This window comes from Eleutherodactylus coqui, chromosome 4 (genome assembly GCF_035609145.1).
Source record: "Eleutherodactylus coqui strain aEleCoq1 chromosome 4, aEleCoq1.hap1, whole genome shotgun sequence".
Taxonomy (NCBI): Eukaryota; Metazoa; Chordata; class Amphibia; order Anura; family Eleutherodactylidae; genus Eleutherodactylus; species Eleutherodactylus coqui.
The window spans coordinates 147,016,639-147,039,697 of NC_089840.1; the positions used below are offsets into that span (position 1 = coordinate 147,016,639).

At 41.7% G+C, this 23,059-nt stretch overlaps 1 protein-coding gene across 5 annotated transcripts in view; it reads right to left on the reverse strand.

Moving 5' to 3' along the window:
• Window positions 1-4,707: 4,707 nt before the first annotated feature.
• The window catches only part of CYB561D1 (cytochrome b561 family member D1), a 33,200-nt gene continuing 14,848 nt past the window's right edge, over window positions 4,708-23,059 (reverse strand). For 3 of the 5 annotated variants that reach the window (XM_066600267.1, XM_066600268.1, XM_066600269.1), the window contains exons 3-4: window positions 19,878-19,915; window positions 4,708-14,441 (exon numbers count right to left, since the gene is read on the reverse strand). In XM_066600267.1, the coding sequence (XP_066456364.1) occupies window positions 13,938-14,441; window positions 19,878-19,915 (542 nt within the window). In that variant the 3' untranslated portion in view covers window positions 4,708-13,937. The remainder of the gene's footprint in view (window positions 14,442-19,877; window positions 19,916-23,059) is intronic. The other 2 variants (XM_066600271.1, XM_066600270.1) reach the window with 2 other exon arrangements.

Here is a 23,059-nt window from a genome sequence, read left to right on the forward strand (position 1 = left end):
ATGGTCGGCAGTGCTCCTTTACTTGCGAAACTTATTTATATTCCAAGTGTAATACAATTCACATCAGAAGGACAATTGGTGTAGAAATCACAAAGTGGTGTGACAGGGAGTAAATCACAGGTCCACCGGAAAATCTTCAGTCCCAGTTATCTGTAGGGCTCCGTGCCCGGCACAAACACCTTTTCTACTCTCCAGCTCTCTACTGGCCTGCCCTCACATTTAGCATACACTCCACACTGCGATGGTGGTTCACTCTCTCTTTCTGTCAGTTCCTCAGTGGGTTAGCACCACTGGCATCTCCTGGGTGTAACGGACCCAGGGATGGCTGGGGTTGTCTCTCAGCTTCCTCCATTTCAGCCCACGCAGACTGAAGGAGTCTGTGTGAGTGGCTAGCACTGGAACCAGAGACCTCACACTCAGGCCTCACAACCACATATATATCGCATGGCTACATGGCAGACAACAAAATATATTTCTCAGACATTCTCACATACCAGACAGTTAACTCATTCAGTGCTGTGGAGGTGCAATACACATCATATTCATGCAAAATGAATGACACTAACAAAACATAGGCACGAGACAAATGCACTCATACATCATTGAGGGGCCCTGATATTCTGGGTCACCCCACCCTTCCATAGGGTGAGCTACAAACGCCAGATGAGTCCATTTTTGCATTATATTCACGTTTTACGTTTTCTCCAAGACGCTGTCCATAAACATCTTGTATCTCGGTCAGAGAAAAAATGCAATTCTAAATTTGTGCTTTTTTAAAAGCTAAAAGTCACCTTGCAAAAAATGAACCCTTGCACAACCCTATCGACAGAAAAATAAAAAAGTTATGGGGGTCAAAGGATGGCGACAAAATAATTTTTAAAGGTATTTTATTTTTCAAGCAGTACTACATTTAAAAAAATCTATACATATTTGTCATCGCCGTAATCATATTGACCCACATAATAAAGATAAAATGTCATTTTTACTGCATCATGAATGTCGTAAGAGCAGAACCCCAAAATGGCACAATTGTGTTTTTTTCCATTTCCCTCCACTTAGAAATTTTTCAAACACATTATACGGTATTACAAATGGTATCATTGCAAAATACAACTTGTCCCACAAAGAGAAAGCCCTCATGCAGCTATTTTGCCAGAAAAATAAAAGATTTACAATTTTTTGAAAGTGGGGAGAAAAAAAATGAAAAACGGCTGCAGTCCCACAAAAAACAAGCCCTCATATTACTAAAAAATAAAAAAAGTTAAGCTATGTTCAAACAAGACAGACTTGTAGCAGGCTTTCTGTGCAAACTCTCCGCATAGCAAGTTCACAGCATTTACAGTAACAGACGTGAATGAGACTTTAAAAATCTCATCCATATACTGCAGAAAAATATCGACTGTGGAAAGTGACCAGCAAAATGGATTTTGGATGTGCAACCTAATAATTATAGCACCGGATTCCTGATGCAGATTCCACCTCTTCAAATGAGGAAGTGAGTTTTGCACCAAAATCCACATTAAAATCTGCATCAAACTCCACAACAAATGGGGCAGTTTGTTTGTTTGGAGCCTTATGGTTCTTAGAAGGCGTGAAGAAATAAGCTGGCTGCAATATCATATGGTCAAAACAGAAACAAATAAATTCCCTATGGCTGGTTTCACATGAGTGTATTACCTGTGCCTGAAATAAGTTTGTGTAAAACTCGCATAAAATACAGTAAATATCCTGTATCCTTTTAAATAGTTTGTGAAAGTTCTCTCCAGCGTTCTAACTAGTGTTTTTTTTTGTTATGATGGGGAAGTGCCAATAAAAAAACTTTCAAATATGCAAATGGAAAGATAGAACAATACCATTATAGCCACTTATTGGAAGGCAGCTTTCCTGCAAGTCAATGTCAGACTTTTTAAAGAAGCCTTATAACAATGACTTGGAAATGTGAGCCAAAGCCAGAATAACCATACACAGACAGCTGTTTCATGGTAATTGCCTCTCATCAGTGTGCAGCAGGTTTCTGGCTTGGGTAGCAAGAGGCCTATAGATGTTGGTCAGGAAGGGTATTGTTTCTCCTTAACGGAAGCACCTAGAAGCTGTGTGAGGAGACTTATAAGGAATGAAAACTTTTGCACATAGCACCATCTAACTTGAGGCCGGCCCCGATTCTGCATCATTTGCTTTGGATGACAAACCGCACTCTCTTTCTCGTTCACGTTACCTTTTTATATTGTATTTCTGGGTGTGGAGGATCAGCTGACCAAAATCAGAGAAGCCCTAAATGACCTCTACTAATGAGGCAGATGTGCAGCCCTTCATACAGCTTCCCAAATGCTGACTATACTAGCCTACCTGTAGAAAGAATCCACCAATTCCCAAAGAAAAGAATAAAAATGGATTTCAAAAGCTATCCTTGGCAATGCAGTCTAAAGACTAACAACACTTTGTTGGGTATTTGTAAGCCTGCAATGTTTTTTTTCCTCTATTGTCTGATAGAGTATTACAGAGCAAACAGCCGCATACAGACGTCTAGATAGTGCAAGCAGTTCCCAGCAGGAAGACCCATTTTCATATTTAGATGTATTCATTCATTTATACATGCGCATACATATTCCGTACAGAAACCGTCATCACTTGCGTTGGGCCTGCTCCCAATGGGGCTCACAATCTAAATAATCAAACAACCTAAAATTGTAGTTAAATGTTTTCAGGTGAAGCTTGATATGTTGCAGAAACGTGTCTAGATTTACAGACTGTAAAAGCAAATTTTGATTTTACTTTCGTGCACTGTAAATTATAAATGCACATAATTACATTCTGCCTTTTTGTAGTTCCCAAGTCAACACAGAAGACCTCTTGTGGCCCAAGAAGAGCCTTTTCATTTTAACTCCAAAGCCCTTGTAGCTGCTGTGCATTAAAAGCAGTCACTGTGGGACCAATTCGACCCTCAACAAGCTGGTGCTCAACAGACGTCTGCAGGAACGTATCTACTATAAATTAATACTAAGCTATAGTGACCTTCCAAGAGCAGAAAAAGGATAGTTGGTATGTGTAAACTTGTTTTTTGGTATCATTCACTTTTCATGGCAACGTTTTGGGTTTTTTTTTTCTATCTCCATGTAGTAAAGGAAATCCAGACGAGACAGATTATTGCAGAACCATTTCAAAAGAGACCTCAATAAGAAGTCCCAAAGCGCACCTTGTACAGATTCTGGCTCTTCTACACTCAGAAGGTAATTCTGCTGAATTGGAAGCACCCCAAGACGCCAACTAGAGCTGTCTGGAAACAGGTAGATAATAGTGTGGCACCATTGTACAAGCAGACGTATGTAGCCAGGGTCAGCCCTGCAAATTTTGAAAAGAATCTGGGGCTGCTGGACAAATTATTTTGCAACAGGGGTGGAGGTTTCTGCCTAACTGGTATAAGTTGAACTAATGAATAGGTGTGCCCACTTGATAGATTCCCATTTCCTTGATCTTCTTTCTATGTCACGCTGAGGGGATTTGTTGCATTTTTCCCTTGTTAGGTCTAGACTCCTCTCTCTTTGACACCATTGGCACTCCTCAATGTAATCGTGGGGGAAGGGAGAGAGAGGAGGGGTTGCCATGGCAACCTGACACCATACACTAGTGTCCAGGCCTGCCATGGCCTAGTATCGCTATTGTGAGCAATAATACATTGCAGAACATAAAGTACTGCAGTGTATTATCATATCGATCAGAGATTTTATAGTTCAAACCACCTACTGGGACATAAGAACATTAAAAAAAATTAAAATGGTTTAAAATAAAAAAACCTTTTATTTGCTCACTTTCCTGCTCGTATAAAAATAATCTAAAAAAAACACATTCCGAATCAATGCATTCATAACAATCTGTATAATAAATTGAACACAGTATTTATCCTGCACGGCAAAAAACATTAAGAAAAAAAAAACTAAAAATGGAGGCAAAATGTTTATTTCCAGGTTGTCAACAGATCTCAGTGTTGCAAGCTGCGCATTTAGATCCAGAATATGGGCTTCCAAAATGCATATATCTTGTACAGAAGTATGCTCCTTCGAATGGCTGTTTAACCCTTTGCAATCCAATTTTGGATTCAAGGTTTCCTAGCGGGTTTTCTCTTTCTGCCATTAAACAATGGCGCCATCTGCTGGCTAGAGCCAGTATTGCTTTATGGGACATGCTGGAGAGGCCCCCCCCCCCCCCCCCCCCAACAACGGAGCGGCCAGTAATATACAGTAAGATTACCCTGCCGGATGTCTTCCGACATCGAAGCTGTACAGCCTTCAATCAAAATGTCTTCAGATATCAGACAGTGGATTGGAAAGGGTTAAGGACTGCATAGATTTGTGCTGAATTTTCCATATACATGCTTATATTTGACCAGAACCTACGTCAGATTTTCACATAAATCCTAAAAGTAAATAAATAGAGCCAAATCTGACAAATGAGTCAAAAATATCAGAATTGGTCATTTATTTCAGTAAAATTATCCAATAATCACGTCTGCAAGTTGCAAAAGTAGGTGAGCCTTTGGGATTAATGCATAAATTGAAGGTGAAATTGACAGACGTTTTCAGTCAATGGGATGACAACCAGGTGAGAGTGGGCGACCTGCTTTATTAAGAAACGGAAATAAACGGATTCATTTTTCCCTCTATTGATTTCATATGTTTAAAAAAACAAACAAACAAAAACTAAGCAAATGAGAACCGCACAAAAGGGAGTGTATTTATTAAAATAATTTAATTTGATAACAGAAGATTCAGAGACCATAAAAACATAATAAATATTAAGTACCAGTGACAGACAGAAGAGCATCTGAGCAGGACATGCACCTGAGTTTATAAAGAAAGACACCCGACAACAAGTCTTTGAATTTAACATCACAATAAAAGAGCATAAAACATAAGAAAAGGACACACTGAACACATAGAAGTGCAAATCATTACATGTTAGTTTCATACAATGGGGCAATCTACAGTATTTACTAATACTGTCTAATAGTCTTCAAATGTGTTGGATTTATCACAGTGACTGCTTGTTGATAGACTGTCTAGTAGTCCAACGTATACCTCATATGATGGTAGCATAACTGTATATATATGTGGTGTCTCCATGGTTAAGGAGTGTCATCCAGTAAGGTCTTTCATCTGGTTTTACTGCAGGAAAGAGCTGTGAAGAGTCATCATACCTTGGAGAGGAGTGGTACAGTATGCGTCACCTCAAGTCCAATGGACAAGTTTCAAAAGGGAAAAGCAGATGGACATCTGTCCAGAGAAATGGAGCTTCCTGCCATCATCTAATAGGGAAGAGGGAATATAGGAAGATGGACTGTTGAATATTCTCCATTCTGTTCTAAACCAGAGATTCACGATGAACGAATGGCAAGTTCTGAAACCTGAGTCAGGTGACTGGCATCCACAAGTGTTGGACATTAGAAATGTGTAGATATGTCAAGGGACTAGCCAGCACTGCAATATGTTCCATTGTTCATCCCAGGCTCTCGAAAGAAGACTTTAAAGAAATACTGTCCCTCACCTTTGAGCCCCATAAAACTATGTTATAGCTCCCCCATTTCAGCATTGTACCCCCAAGAAATCAGCATGTGCACACAGTGTGACTCCGCAGGAGGTTGTGTGCGTGAACTGCTCCATAGAGATCAAGGAGGCACAGGCGCACAGAGCATTCTAAGGCTGGGTTCTCACACGCCGGAAATCTTGCGGTTTGGCTGCAGAGAAAAACCGCGAGATTTCCGCCGGGAAAGCGATGCTGCAAAACCCGCGGCACTTAGCTACGGGTTTTGAAGCGGCTTGGCTGCACACTTTTCTGCTGCGGCCGGCGCTCCCATAGAGGAGAACATGGCCGCAACAGAGAAAAGAAAAATGAACATGCATTGCCGAGACATATTCGCCGTCTTGTGTGGATGAGATTTCTGAGAAATCTCGTCCACATGGCTGGCTAAACCTGAGATTAGCGGCCGCAGGCGGATTCGCCGTGGCAACACCGCCCTGCGTGAACCCAACTTAAAAGGAGTCATGCTGTGCGCACGCATATTTCTCAGGGGCACAGTGCTGGAATGGAGGATATGGCCTGGACTTCCCCTGTAGCTTGTGGGACTCAAAGATGATGACAAATGCCCTTTAAAACTTTGTTGTACATTTAAATTCTTTGTGTTTTCTCCCTTTATTTTAGAGCTGTTTGGCTTCCATTGTACCTTTTATAAGCATCTTTTTGCATTAAAGCTTACAATTTTGATAGGTGTAGTCCTTGTGGCTTAGCACCTGTAGCCTTTAATAGTATTAACCCTTTGACACCAAGAAAGTACTGTGTATGCAGGTCTCCTGGTGGCAGTGAGCATCTGAGGGTATGCACTGTGTGACGGTGTGATCTGTGCTTAATTTCTAACTTGAGTGGAAGGTGAGTGAAATAGATTAACCCCTTGCAATCTGACCTACAGCTGGTGCTGGGAAAGTGCATACCATATAACCACATATTGGTTGGCTCAGTTTAGAACAAAAATTGCGCCAACATTAGAAGCAATTTTTGGAGCATAATGTCGGATTTAAGCCATGCATCCATTTCACAAAGCCACACCACTGTGTTGGAAAAATCATAAAAAGTGTCTAAAAAACACATAATAAAATGTGAATTTTCAGTAGTAAATCCGCCCCTGTACACATACATTCACACAATTAGCAGAGATGTGTGCTTTTCCTGCTCAAATTTGCATAGATGCCATATATTATATACTGCAATATATAAAAAAAAGTTAAATACATACATTCTATGCATTGAGAACATACATAGACACAATCAAATATTTTATCAAATCAGTAAGACTCAAAGAATACCCACTATTTGAAAGGTATTAAATCGTACATAATCTGTCATGTGTCTGTTCAGAATAATCTGTCATGTGACTGCACATGAGGAACAGCACTATTTCTGACCATTCTATAACTTACATTCTGCATTAGCAGTTTTGCCCATTGACCTGAGCTGGTGGGTGGAGACTAGCTGCAACAATGTCTCCCATACATTGCACACACAGAGGAGATACTGCTCCCCACCATCATTTCTGACAAACAGAGAAGCTGCATCAGTAGCAACATGGAGGAGCTGTAAAGGTCCATTTAGACGCAACGATTATCACTCAAAATTCGTTTAGGCGATCAAAAGTGAGCGATGGTTTTGCCTTTAAAGACGACCGTTTAAACGTAATGATCATCGTTGGAAAATGGACGATAAACAATAATTGAGGAATACGTTGTTTGAAAGGCGTGTGCATTAGGGAAGGTAAAAAAATGAGGTAAAAATTGTTACACGACTGAACGATTTGCATTTAAACCAAACGATAAATGAACTACCAAACGATGGATTTTAAGTGAAGTGAAAGACAACGATGAATGAATTATTAACGAAAAGTGCACGATGGGAGGGCGTTTACACGTAACGATTATCGCTCACTTTAGAAACTTTTAACGAATTTTGAGCGATAATTGTTGCGTCTAAATGAGGCTTTAGTCAACAAAACACAAAATGAAATAAAACAATGGTATCTGTGCTAATGTAAAGTGAGCGATAAATCCCTGATGGTGCCGACACATCAATGGCATCTACCAAGCCATTACATGTGAGCATCAATTAGTGTACACTAAAATCAGACCTATGAAACAGAATGGGTCCAAAGGTAACAGACAGGCCCAATAACATCAATACCCAGATCATATAATACTTGTAAAAGTACAGTGACAGCTTCCTCAAATAAATCCATCAAAAACAATGTAATGTAAATTGAATCACGCTTACATTGAATACATTGCTTGCAAGATAATAGCGGGAGTAGTGCAAAGCACAGGAGTGATAGTCAGGCGGCAGCCCGTGCGACAGCTGTCAGGGACCTTAATGCATAGTTTTTCACAAACATCACAAATTCTACAAAGAGTAAATCCTATAGTCTAGTGCCTTCCATTGTTATCTGTGCACACAATTTCCTTAAAGTGCTACAAAGATTTATTAATGACAGATTTATATGGAGGGCGATTGAGGCATTACTTACAGTAGGGAAACACATTAGTAATAGGTTAAAAAAAAACTTTTTGGGACACCCACTTTCTAAGCATTATATGGAAAAACATGAGGAATGTTTGAAAAGGACTCAAGCGTTTGCAATAAAAAAGTACAAGAAGAACGTGGGCAAGTGACATCACAAAGATGCGGATTCCAGGTGGATTTATAATTTGGACACATTAGTAGTCCTCAAAGGATTAAATTGGGAATTGAGTTATTTGCTTTTAATATAATTAATCATGGACAAAAAGAATATTCTAGGGACCTAATGAAGAATGCTATTTGTTTTACGTCTCTTTTTTACTTCTATTTCTATTAATAAGAGGAACATATGTATGATGGATGGCTGAATTTGCATCTTGCCTAAGGCAATATATTAACAGGGCAGATATAAGTAATGGAATGTCTGGTAGGAAGTGTTAACTGGGATGTGGAAGAGATCTATTATCATTTCTGGTGGGATACATGAGGAGGTCAGGGTCCCAGAAGTGTGTTCATTCCAAAAAGTGTAGTATATTTTTGGTTACTGGTGGCTTCTGTAGCTGCTGGGTGACGTCACCAGATGACCCACGTGGAGCTGGTAAATGAGAGTACACTACTGGCCAAAGCGTTTCTCAGTATTTGGCCCCCCACTCTCTAAGCTCTACGTTTACATCTCTGCTGCGCAGCATTCTCGTGGAGGTGCAGTCAACACATTGCCAGGCCATATACCGCACTACTCCTACTACTATCTTGCTAGCAATGCTATACAATGTAAGTGTAATTCAAGTTCCATAACATCATTTTTGATTGATCTACATTTACAAGCATTATACAATCTGGGTATTGATGTTATTGGAGCAGACTGTTGCACTTGGACCCATTCTATTTCATAGACAATAAAACATGCAGCAGTCTTTGTGCTTCTATGCTTTGTTCTCACTTGGCCAACCATTTCCATAGACTTCTATGGCCAGCATGTAATCCGATCTATCGATGAGCTGTTAGGGCCCTTTTACACGGGACGATAAATCATTCAGATTCCCACATCCAGCGGGAATCGGAACGATTGGCATTCGGTGTAAATGCTGTGACTGAACGATGAACGAGAATGCAATTGCTTCTGGTTCTTCATTCAATTTCAGCAGGCAAAGAACTTAAGGACAGATCAGCCGTGTAAACAGGTAGTATCACTTATGAACAACTGCCCATTTACTGCGCATGGGAGCGAAGGGCTAAAACGATCCCTGGCTGCTTCGCCTCCATTCACTGAGCTCTGCTCATCCTGTGTAAGAGCACAGGAATGATTGGTAGGACGATGTGTTGGGTATCTGCGCCTCACAGGTCATCCCGTGTAATTGGGTCCTTAGTCTGTCTTGTCAGCCAAGATGGATTTAATCAGTTTGTCGGAGTTTTGTGAACAGTTTAGGGGAAAAGAGGAGCCGGATACATGTAGAAAGAAACATTCTCATTTATATTTGCCTGTCCTATTGATTTATACAGTTTGCTGGAAGCTCAGTGACAATTTAAATAGAACCAACATAATTAAGGGCGCTGCTCACAAATGTACAAGACACCTAAACTGGTGCTGTCATTAGCCACGCTGGTACTTTTCACGGCAAAAGCACGATCAGTAGTGATATTCTTGCCAACAAAAATACTTAAGCCATGAGAAGCCCCGTCAGTGACCCCACAGAATCAGTGGATAATTAATTTACAACCTTATAAATGGACGTCAAGATGCCAGTGTGAACAAATGTAATTGCATATGGAATCCATTATTTAGGGGTAGCGCACGTCTTCTAGTTCAATGTAATGTGGATTTTTGGCATTCTATTATATTTAAGCAAACTAGACTTCTATGTAGAATCACACAGACATCTTCAATGAGGAAAAACGTATATAAAAATAAAATCACAATTTTCTATAGGAGTTCCTAAAACTGCTTCTTTAAATTAAAAATAACAACATTTTTTGCTGAGTGTTGTACGGTACATCACTGAGCCTGCTGCTATACATGAATGTTCTGAAAACAGAGAGGCCCAAAATAAATAATTCCTGCTGTTTGGTGTCATATATACAAAGACCAAGGTTCTCGTCTTACCCCGGCTAAACGTCTGGTAAACAATTTAATGAGAAGTTGGAATTTCAGGTCGGCTGAGTTAAAAGAGAAGTTACAAAGGTTTCTGTAATAGAAAAACACCCCGGAAAACCCTGAGTTCCATGTCCTCCCATACAGACTATACCCCTAGAAAACTAGGTTCAAGTGCAGCAAAGTTTTGAGAACAGTGAGTAAAAACGTGACAAAAGAAGACCCGGCCGCCAAAGGCGGATACTGTCAGAGCTGATACTGGCATGGATATCACACAACTGACAAAAGCAGTCCAAAACCGAAAAACATGGAGAGAGCTCACCTTTATCGTCGCCGAGGGTCGTGAACGACTAAACGGCTAACAACAACAAAAAACGTGACAGATTATATAAACTTGACAACTTCTTTCACAATCTCAATTTTGTACATAAAGTTCTATACAAGATGCAGTTAAATACATAATTATTAGACCTTTTTTGTGATCATCTATCAGTTATTACAGTCTATATGAGGACAGAAGTAAATGTAGCTTTAGCGGTAAGTGCAGTACAGGCTCATACCCTGCTTTGGAAGCAATTGTACCCGTATTTAAGATCCGTAATATTAAGTGCTTTTAAGTGATGAAAGACTCATAGGATGAAATCAAAAGTTCGCTCAGCTGTTTAAGGAGAAGGAACGCTCTTGAAGAATGTTAGTGCTGGAGCTACTAGAGAAGCCAGACCTCAGACGGTGCGGAGATCTTACCGTAATGTAACAGACACGCATTACTGTTTAGTTTGTACTAGAAAGCACCAACTAAATCCTCAAGGACTGCGCAGGCATCCTCAGAGAGCCGAGGCTTCAAACTCAAGGATACAACAAAGAACACAACACAAATCTCACACAGCAGCACTTAACATGAAGTACTCTACGAGTGTTCATACATCAACTCCAAATGCATATACAGTCATATGAAAAACTAAGTTCACCCTCTTTGAATTCAATGGTTTTGTCTATCAGGACATAAAAAACATCTGGTCCTCAGAAGGTCGTAGAATTAGGTAAATACAACCTCAGATGAACAACACCACCATGTCATCTAACAAAAACTAGGCCAACATGCAGAAGCAATGTTTGAAAAATTAAGTACACCCCATGAATTAATAGCTTGTAGAATCACCTTTATCAGCAATAACTAGAAGTAATAGTTTTCTGTATGACCATCAGTCTCTCACATCACTCTGGAGTAATTTCGGCCAAATCTTCTTTACAACGTTGCTTCAGTTCATTGAGGTATGTGGGTATTTATTTATGCACAGCTCTCTTAAAGGAGGTGTCCAAGTTAAGGAACCCCCTGACAATGGGTCGACCCCCCCCCAAGGAATAAAATAAAAAAAATCAGCAGTTACTCACCTCCCTCCGATCCCCCGCTGTGTTTACAGGCAGCTGCGACGTCCCGTAAACCTGCTGTTACAGTCAATGACAAGGCTCAGCCATGTTCGCTGTCACTGGCTGCTGCACCTTGTTTGTTGACTGGCTCAGTATGCAAATTGAGGAAACAGGGAGACTGGAGCCAGCAGCGGGGAGCGAACAAGGGAATGGAGAGAGGTAACTGCTGATTTTTTATTTTAATACAAGGATCCATTGACAGGGGGTTCCTTAAGTCAGACAATCTCTTTAAGGTCCCACCACAGCTTCTAAATTGTGTTGAGGTCCAAACTTTGACTGGGCCATTGCAACACGTTGATTACTTTCTTTTTCAGCCATTCTAAGGTAGATTTGCTGGTGTTCTTGGGATCATTATCCTGTTGCATGAGCCAATTTCGGCCAAGTTTTGGCTTTTGGATAAATTGCCTCACATTTGACTCTAGAATACATTAGTATACAGAGGAGAGCACGGTCAACTCAATGATTGCAAGGTGCCCAGGTCCTGTGGCAACAAAGCAATCTCAAATAATCACCCCTCCAACACCAGGCTTGACAGTTTTCTATGAGTTGTTTGTGCTGATATGCAGTGCTTGGTTTTCACCAAATGTGGCGCTAGGCAAACATCTCCACTCTTGATCTTGTCAGTCTAAGGCCACATTCACAGAGGGCGACAGTGATATCACTGCAATGTACACGTGATTTTGTTGTGTCAGTGATGCTTTTTTCTTGGAAATTGTGCGATTTTGTAGCGAGAAGGTTAATAGGACTTTGTAATGTTAAAATTGCATTGCATGAAAATCGCAAGTTCGTGCTATCCAATGCGATAAACAAGAAGGTTCCATAGAGAAACATGGGCTACAAAACTGCGATATCACTGCGATTTTCTCGCGGCGATGCCGTGTCGCCCGTGTGAATGAGGCCTAAAGGACATTATTCCAGAAGTCTTGCGGTTTGTTCTAATATAGCTTTGCAAACTTTAGTCATGATGCCATGTTCGTTTTAGAAAAAGGAGACTTTTTCCTTCAGAACAAGCCATACCTGTTCAGTCTTTTTATAATTGTACTGTCATGAACTTGAAAATTTCACATGTTGAGGCCTTTACATCGGCGATGTAGCTCTTGGGTTTTTTTTGTACTTTTCTCACTTTTCTCTGAGCATGCCATGGTCTGACCTTGGGGTGAATTTGCTGCGACATCCACCTCTTGGAAGATTGTAAACTGTCCTGAATGTTTTCCACTTGTGAATAATCTCTCTTACAGTAGAATGATGGACTCCAAATGATTTGGAAAATACCTTATAACAACAGCTTTACTAAGATCTTTGCTGATGTCTTTTCTGGTTGACATTGTGTTAACACAAGCCTGAATGCTCCAAACCAGCAAACTGCCCAAACCTTTTTTTTCTACAGGTGGTTACACTTGATTAACATTTGAAAATCAGCACCTAGCTGCTACTTACTATAAAATTCCTATGGAAGCTGTAAGGGTGTATTTAATTTTATTAAACAATGCTTCTGCATTTTAGTCTAGCTTTCGCTAACTAAATAATGACAGTGCAAGTTGTCATGTGGTGGTGTTCATCCCAGGTTCTATTTACACGATTTTAATACATTCTAAGGTACTGTTTAACTCCAGTCGTCCGGGCACCCCAACAGGTCATATTTTCAGGTTTTTTTTTTAGTATTACACAGGTGATGGAATTATTGTTGGTGCCTTAGACATTGCCATTGTTCTTACTATAGGATATCCTGAAACATGACTTGTTGGGGTGCCTTGAGGACTGGAGTTGGGAAAAATTGTTCTAAGCACCCAATTTTTTTATTGTGTCATGACATGTAAAACCATAAAATACAAAATCAGTGTACTTCATTTTTCTCATGTTTGTAGCTGTAAACTTTGGTGCAAGCCTTATTTGTGCAAAAATGTGTAACTTTTCAAAATTTTCACAGCTAATGCCAGTTTTAAGAGGGAAGTGGCTTGTTAGGAGGGGGTGTGGCCACCCTGACCTGACAGTTTGCCAGAAACTGATGAAACTTATACCAGAAATCTATTCCAGCTTATATCTGGTGCAGATTTCTTCTTAGGTGCATGGATGGCCCGAGATGCACCTAATGTATAAAGAAGCCTGTGCATCCAGTACCCAAGGAATTATAGAAGACCGGCGTTTGAAAGGTCAGTCTTGCTAAACTCCCCCTGCAATTCTCATGACCACACAGGCAGTATAAGGTGAAGGTACAATTTAGACTTGATCACAGTAATGTAATTTAAAAACAAGTAAACCAGTGCAAGTAAAACCCCGTAAAGCAATAAGATTAGTGTATCTTATGGGCCATCTTAATTTACCCTGCTGTCACAAGGGAAATATATGATGGTTGAACTCTATCTGTAATTCACATTTGACCCTTCTTCCTTGGTAGATAAATATCCAGTACTTGATTCATAATTACCAGTGCAGGATATAAAGGTAGGGCAATGCAAATATACCATAGAGGTCCCTTAATCTGTGCTTGAAACCAGTCAGAACACATTCCTAGGAGAACGGTGGATGTAGAAATAAGGTAAACTAGAAGACCACATGTGGCATGATACATCTTGAGTCGTGAAACTGCAGTGACTCGTGCCAGACGTGGAAAAAGCAATGCAAAGCCACAAATAGCCTGACAGCATGTAGCTACTAAGGTGAGCACCCCTAGCATGCCATGCCAGGAAGTGAGATGGGCATGCTCACTGCGGTTCTTGCTGCATATAATAGAGGCAATACCTATTCCAGCAAAAACTGGTACACAGAGTTGTATAAGCCAGTGCAAGCGGGTCTTGGACTTGTGGGAAAGCGGGCAGAATGGGGAGGTTTCTGGAGACAATAGAAGAACAGCTTCTGTCATACATAAGCAATACTGCAAAGAAAAGAAGGACACTATTTCAGAAGATATAAGGCTAAACATACTTTAAATGGTTAACTCATAATTTGATATAAAAACAAAAAAAATATTATTAAAATTTTTCATTTGGTGGACTGGAAAATTTCCCATTCTTAAAGGGGTTGAAGAATTGCCCTCTTCGGAAAATGAGGCCAGCTGGTTAAATGCACAACACCATTACAGAGAGCATTGCATACAATGTGCATATAACAAAAGAGTTTTTGTTAAACAGAAACTTTTTGAGGAAAGTGAAAGTGCTTGTAACTTATTGGCTTCTGTCATTGGAACTCAGGAGGTCTTGTCCCATGTAATGGTGTTTTAGGATACGTTCACACATAATGAAACACTGCGGAATTTCCACAGCAATACCACATAAAAAAGAACCATTGGCTACAGCAGTCCCCCTCAGCTCTCAGTACATCACGCCCCGTCATATGTCATCCAGCAGCCTCTAGTGAGTCTGTCAGGCTTCCTTAAACAGTTCTCACTGTAAGTTGGAAGGAAATGGGAATTAGATCTAAGGCGTATGTCTGCGATTTAACCCCTTGAGTGGCGTGTTTCTTACCACCCTGTCGTGCCCACCAGGGCAGGTTATTTAATGGGCCAATCATTTAATTTCAACTAATTTTGCAGTCGTGTTCCAAGAGCCATAACTTTTTCATTTTTGCATTTTGCCATATGAGGGCTTGTTTTTTGCAGGACAAGTTGTACTTTTTGATGGCATCATTTTTGGGTGTATATAATGTATTGCATAACTTTAATGTAAAACAATTTGTAGAGAGATTGGGGGAAAAAAAAGAAATTCTGCCATTTGTTTTTTGGATTTCATTTTACGGCGTTCAGCGCACAGAATAAATAATGTGATAACATTATTCTCTGAGTCAACACGATTTCGGCGATACCAAGTTTATACAGTTTTTTTATGTTTTGCTATTTTTGTGCATTTAAAACATTTTTTTTCTTAAAGGTTTGCTTTTGTGTCGCCACATTCCAAGAGCCGTATTATTTTATTTTTTCATTGCCAGAGCTCTAGAAGCCCTTGTTTTTTGGGATGAACTCTAGTCTTCATTTATCTAATTTTTAGGAACATGTAAAATTTTGATCACTTTTTATTCCATTTTGTCTAGTGGCAAGATTAACAAAATCTGTAATTCTGGCATGTTTTTTATTTTCATTTTTCACCGCATTCTCTGAGCAGTATAAATAATACATTAAAGTAATTCTACAGGCGAATATGATTATGCCAATACCAAATTTTAATAGCTTTTTTCTTTTTTGCAACTTTTTCTCAGTTTAAAAAAAAAAAAAAAAGGGAAAAGTTTAAATCACCCTCCTTTTGCCATATCTATAATAAAAAAATCTACCGTATATACCGGCGTATAAGACGACTTTTGAACCCCGAAAAATCTGCTCTGCAGTCGGGGGTCATCTTATGCGCCGGTAATACAAAAAAAAAAAAGTGTAAAAAAAAAAAATCATTACTCACCTCCCCCGGCGTTCTGTCGCGCTCCGGCAGGATGTCGCTCGCTCCTCGTCCCCGGCGCAGCATTGCTTTCTGAATGCGGGGCTTGAAATCCCCGCTTCCAGAAAGCTAATACACACGCCGTCAGCCGGTACAGCTATTCAATGACAGCATTGAATGGCTGTGATTGGCTGAAGGCGCACGTTGCTTCAGCCAATCACACCCATTCAATGATGTCATTGAATAGTGTGATTGGTTGAAGCCACGTGCGCCTTCAGCCAATCACAGCCATTCTGTAACTGGCTGACGGCGTGTGTATTAGCTTTCTGGAGGCGGGGATTTCAAGCCCCGCATTCAGAAAGCAATGCTGCGCTGGGGACGACGAGCGAGCGACATCCTGCCGGAGCGCGACAGAACGCCGGGGGAGGTGAGTACAGATTTTTTTTTTCTCCACTGTAATACCGGCGTATAAGGTGACAGTTGGGGGGTCGTCTTATACGCCCCGTCGCCTTATACGCCGGTATATACGGTAAATGATAAAAGAAAGATACATATTTGGTATTACCGCGTCTGTAAAAGTCCGATCTATCAAAGTTGTGCATTATTTACCCCGCACGGTGAACATAGTCCAAAAAGAAAAAATAAAGAACGCCAGAAATGCACTTTTTTTTAGTTACCCTGTCTCCCAGAAAAAAATGCAATTAAAAGCGATCAAAAAGTCGTATGTATCCCGAATTAGTACTAATGTAAAGTACAGTACATCCCGCAAAAAATGAGCCCTTCCTCAAGTACGTCGACGGAAAAATAAAAAGTTAATGTGCGCAGAAGATGCAGCAGAAAATAATTTAAAAAAATTTAATGTCTTTGAAAAAAAAATACAAGTACTACAGCAAAAAAAAAAAAAAAACTATACAAGTTTGGTATCGTAGGAATCATACTGACCCATAAAATAAAGTTATCAAAAAAAAGGGTCCGCGTCATTAAGGGGTTAAATCTACTATCTTCCTTCTCTGGGTCATTACCATGCCAGGGATAGCACATGTGCAATTTTGTTTTTAATTTTTTACGAAGTAAAGGGAGAAACTAATTTATTTTTAAATTTTTGTCCCTTTAGGGGACTTCCAACGAGACCCATCAGGACCCCCTGATCACATTCCGGGGGTCGAATGGTGAGAGCCCTTTACATGCTGCAGTCGCAAGTTTTTCTCCATTCTCTGCCGTGTAAGAGCTGGTGCCCGGCTATCCTCTGACAGGGAGCCCCCTCCCTCTGTCAGCCCTTTACATGCTGTGGTCGCATAGACCGCGGCATGTAAAGAGTTAACACAGCTGAGATCAGAGGTTTTCTCCATTCTCTGCTGTGTAAGAGCTGGTGCCTGGCTATCCTCTAACAGCCAAGCACCAGCTCTCCTTGCCACAGAGACCATCCGCTGGCTTTTGACAACCCGATAGTCTCCATGGCAACCTGTAAACAGAGCAGTGCAGGACTTTGAAAATAGAGTCGGGAGGTTGCCGGCAGATCGGTAATATCTTCCTGCTTCTATTTTCAAAGTCCTGCACTGCTCTGTGTGGGTCTGTGCAGGCAGAGCACAATGCCACAGCTTATGGCAATGTGCTCTGCAGGTCCAATAGTGAAACATAGCCCGGAAATCTTCTGCGCTATATTGCTATGGGCAGTGGAGCTCGTCCCAGAAAATTTTCAGGCGTGCCGCTCAAGGGGTTAAGGGGATAATCTTGGAAATGATTCTCGCGCTGTCCTTATGCGAGGCTCAGCAATTCTCTCAATTGCATTTTATATAGAGTATATAGAACTCCCCTGTGCCTGTGTAAAATAAGTGTAAGAGCTGATCCTAAGGCTGGGTTCACACTGGGCGGATTTGCCACGGAAATTCCGTCCGGAATTTCGCCGCCGCAAATCCGCCTGCGGCCGTCAATCCTGTACTTAGCCAGCCATGTGGACGAGATTTCTAAGAAATCTCGTCTACACAGGACAGCAAATCCGCCGTGGCAAAGCCGGAGCTGTGGCGCGGAGTCGCCAGCCGCAGCATGTGCTTTTTTTTTTTCCTTCCGCTGCGGCCGTGCTCTCCTCTACGGGAGCTCCGGTTGCAGTTGAAGAACATGTGGCCAAGCCGCGTCAAAACCCGTGGCTAGGTGCCGCGGGTTTTGAAGCAGCAGATTCCTGGCGGAAATCTCACGTTTTTCCCTGTGGCCAAACCGTGGGATTTCCGCCCGGAATCCGCCCAGTGTGAACCCAGCCTAATACCTTAGACATGGCAGACTGGAGGCCTACCTAATGCCCCTGGTGTGGGAATGTTCAGCACTGACAGCAGTCCCGGGCACTATAAAGAGGGGAAATACTACAGGTATTCTTGGGCTACTACATTCAAATATGGATGGTTTTATGACCCTGGAGGTACACAGGATATTATATCAGGCAAGAAAGCCTATCGCAGCCCATTGGATACAACCTAACCATCCAAGTGTACAGGAATGTGTTTCTAGAATGAATGCTGTAATTAGACTACTGAGGCTGGTTTCACACAACCGGATTTGAATTGTGGAATCCACAATCATCTCCCACGCAGACGATCCGCGGTATTCCGCATTCATTCAAAAAATAGAACATGTGCATGTCCGCTCACATGAGTGGACAGCGATTGCGATTTCGACTCGCAGAAATTCAATCACAGCATGTTCTATTTCCTTGCGGATTCCGCACGGTCGGACGTCCGACCCACGGCCTGTCAGCCACAGCCATCTGCAATACAGATTAGACAGGTACGCACAGACGCCGGCTGGGGGCAAGGCTGTATTCCACTGTGGGCTCCCGCATGCGGAATCCGACCCGTCCGTGTGACACTGGCCTAAGGGGGATGCATGTGTAGACAAATTGTATTCTCACATTTGAATCCACATGTGGGCAATGGATAGACACCTCGGGGCTTCCTAGTAGAGCTGAGAAACATAGTTTACTTGTGCTGAGTATTAGACTTCGTTCACATGCAATAGAAATGGTGGCACCAAAATTCGCATTATTTCTGTGTCAAAGGTCACATTGGTGCAGCCTATTACGCAGATGTTGGTGCAGATCTGCAGCACACTTTCACCCTTGTATTGAAATGGTGCAATTTGCTGTGGATCATTATGGACAGTTGCTCTCCTGACATGTAACTTGGTGTTGTGTGCGGAGTGCTGACTGTACATCTAACACTACGGTCTCTTCTTGTGTATCTTAAAACCAAGTTGAAAATATTAATAAAAAGTATCCAAATTAAAAAAGGAGAAATTGAAAAACACAACACTCCTTGTTCACATAGCTGATTAGAGCATATGGACATCATAAAGTGGGGTCCTCTCAAATGGTAACCCCCTCCATGACCCAACACATCCTAGTAGACTTTATTACAAATGGACCAGCAAAATCAGTGGTTGCTGAGGATGCTGGGAAGCAGGACCCTGGGACAATTAGCTGATCGCTCTGGGTGCCACATTGTGAATGTGGTTGAGTCTAATGGCACAACCACTTTGAAGGACATCTGTCAACATCCCAGCAGGTATTAAAAAAGTAGCCTGGCAGGAATGGTGACACGGAGTACAGGCTGTACATACTCCCCCTAGGAACCCTTAAATCTGCCGCACATAGTATTTAAATGATCCAGGACAAGGACAAGTCACTGCTGGACAGTCCCCTGAGTCTCTTGCAGGGAGCCATCAGCTGCTTCCCTGGCTCTTGGCTGACGGCTTAATCACTGCAAACTAGGCAGCATGGGGGAGGCTGGGACCGTAATGGACCACCAGATGACAGAATAATCTAAGAGATAACTGGAAGAAACGAGGACGTCATAGTGTCTCACTGCTCGAGGGAGCTTGGCTCTCAGACTGAGAGGTATTTAGGGAATTGGAGACGAATAAATAGACAAGTATAGGAATAGGCAGTATTCTTCTATACTTACAGCAGCCGCCATGAACACAGGATGCCAGGAGAAGAGACCTGCGCAAAGGAATAAAGACAGAAGATTACCGGATGCTTATTTTTGTATTTTCATAAAAAAGAAACATTTAGCAAGAAGAATAAAATAATTAGGCCACTCTCACACATGCGCTAATCGCAGTACAATGCTCCCATTGAATTCAATGGGGTCTTGTAGACCTGCACTCGAATGCGTCTTTTTCTAACACTGCAATTTTCGAGTGCTGTCTGCTCTATTTTGACGCGTTTTTGTGTTTTTTTAATTTATTTTTTTACAATATTTATTGAGTTTTCAATTAAGCTTACATACAAGGGTACAGCAGTGTGGAAAAATTTCCAGCCTTAATGTAACAGGGTGATTACAAACCTTGTATCTTCCAGATGGGTGTATACCAAGGTAATAGCAAACAATTTTGTTGTTATTTTATATCACAACTATCAATGCAGGTTTCCGGAATAATAATATTCAAAAAGTAACAATGCCCTGGCCAAGGCCAAATAGTGTGTTGGGAGGGGGGGGGGGGGGGGGGAGTGGTATGGTGGGAGGGGGGTATTCTCTCTCTCTCAGGACTGTCGCCCGTAGGGGCAAAGGCATCAAGAGATTGGTGTTCAGGTTAGTAGTTTCATCTCCACCGTAGGGAGGGCATAATTTATCCATGGGGTCCATATATTAATTAAGAAATATGTCATTTTTATCTTCTGCTATCGAAGTTAGCTTTTCATTTATCGGGTACCAATTCATGCGGCGTTTAACTTAGGAAGAGTCTAGGGAAGCTTTACGCCAGGAAAGAAATCAATTTTCTGGAGTTTGGGGGTATATCCTTGATCTTTTTGTTCAACAGGGCCTCCCAGGGATTTTTGCGCAGGTTATGATATGTTACAGAATAAATTAGAGAGTATGTTCTAATCCAAAGTCTTTTGACCCTGGGGCAGGACCACCATATATGGAGCATGTCTCCAGGGGAAGAACAGCCTCTGAAGCAATCTTTAGAGTAACCAGGCACCGCAGGTGCAATTCGTGTTGGGACCAAGTACTAACGAAGTAGGATTTTGTATGAGGTTTCCAGCATTAATATGTTACAGACCCCTTGATTGGTGGAACTCCAAATCTGAGACCACTCCTCCTCACTCAGAACATCCCCCAAGTCTCGCTCCCACTTGGATACATATGGTAATTGTGTGCGGTAAGTGGTGTTGACAAGATTTGAATATATTTGAGAGATGATGCCTTTCGCCTGCGGGTGTTTAAGGCAGAAAGATTCGAAGGGGGTAAGGGTGAGTGGAGATTCTGCATTTTTCAATCAGGAGGACAGCCAGTTTTTTAACTGTAAATAACGGAATAATTCCGAGGGTGGAATATCCTTATTTTTCTGTAGGGTAGGGAATGTAATCACTCCTTCGCGAGAGAGTAAATGGTGAACCTTAGTGATGCCTCTTTGTGTCCAGTTTTGAAAGGCCGAAGGGGAGTCATTACCCGGCGAAAAGAGCGGATTACGTAAGAGTGACAGTAGGGGCAGATGAGGGGAGAGCAAATTCCCTGAGTACTTTATGGAGTCCCAAACTCTTAGAGAGTGTTTTAAGATTGGATTAGATATGGCAGGCCTATAAGTCAGGAGATCCATAATAGTGCGTCTACTGTAAAGGGATGAATTTCCATGGCCTCTATCGAGAGCCAGAGAGGGGTATTTGTCGTGGAGTGTAGGGAGGCCAATTGGGCCACCTGACAGTATTTTGTAAGTTGTGGGAGTCCCAAGCCTCCTTTTCGTCTATGTCTGTACAAGGTGGAACGTGCCATTCTGGGGATTGAGTTATTCCAGATAAAGCGAAGGGTCATCTGCTGAAGTGTTTTCAGGAAATGCCCAGGAACCTGAACTGGGAGAGCTCTGAAAAAAATAGAGAAGTTTGGGAAGGAACGACATCTTCAAGGAGCTCACTCTCCCAATGCACGATATGTGGTATCGGTCCCAACATTAGACGAAATTTACGGAGGAGTGGTATATAATTTTGTGTGTATAGCTTATCATAGGAATTTGTCAAGCTCACCCCCAGATAGCCTAGAGACCCCGTCAACCATTGAAATTGGAAATTCAATTGCAGTAAGAACAGTGTGTGTGAGGGTAGGGTCAGATTGAAAGCTTTTGGTTTCGTTGATTTTTAAACCGGAGATTGACCCGAACCTGGACAGTTGCGCTATGAGATTTGGAATTGTAATGTGGGGGGATGATATTATAGCGAGTATATCATCTGCGAACAGGCTAATTTTGTGGTGGTCCCCAGCAATCTCAATTCCATTAATGGCAGGATTATTACGGAATTTTATAGCTAAAGGCTCTAATGCTAAAATAAAGAGGAGCGGGGAAAGTGGGCAGCCCTGCCTTGTGCCCCGCTGGATTGTAAAGTTGTCAGAACAAAAACCCTTGTAACAAACGAAGGCCTTTGGGGAGTTATATAGGATGCGTAACCAAGTTAGGAACTCAGCGGGAAACTTCCAATGTTCTAGTACCGAAAACAGGTATGACCAGCTTAAGGTATCAAAGGCTTTATAGACGTCCAGGGAGAGCAACATTGCAGGGATGCCCCTGGCCTGACAGATGTGTGTGAGGTGTGTTATCCGACGAATGCTGTCTGGGGCTTGGCGGCCAGGGACGAAGCCCACTTGGTCCCTTCCAATTATAAATGGTAATGCCGTATTTAATCGTGAGGCTAAAATTTTAGTGAGGAGTTTCATATCAATATTGATTAGGGAGATTGGCTGGTAACTTTGTTTGTCCAGAGGATCTCTCTCGGGCTTGGGAATCATGGTAATGGCTACCATAAGTGATGTTTGTCCGGCATGTTGACCGTCCGGCATCGCGTTAAAGTAATTAGCAAGATGGGTTTGAAGTAATGGGGAAAATTTTTTAGTAAGAAGCGGAGAAGCCGTCTGGCCCTGGACGTTTATTTACTTTAAGTGTTTTTATTGCTTCTTTGACCTCGTCTGGAGTGATTTTGGCAGCCAAAAGTTCCAGTAGCGTTTCTGGAAGTATTGGGAGTGTGGTCTCTTGAAGGTATGTGTCCTGAAGGTCCGTTGGCGTGTTTTGTGGTTGAGAGTATAGTTTGGCTAGGAACTGTCTGAATTCAGCTGTTATAGTCTGTGGGTTTGCAGTGACAGTGCTATGTTGTGTG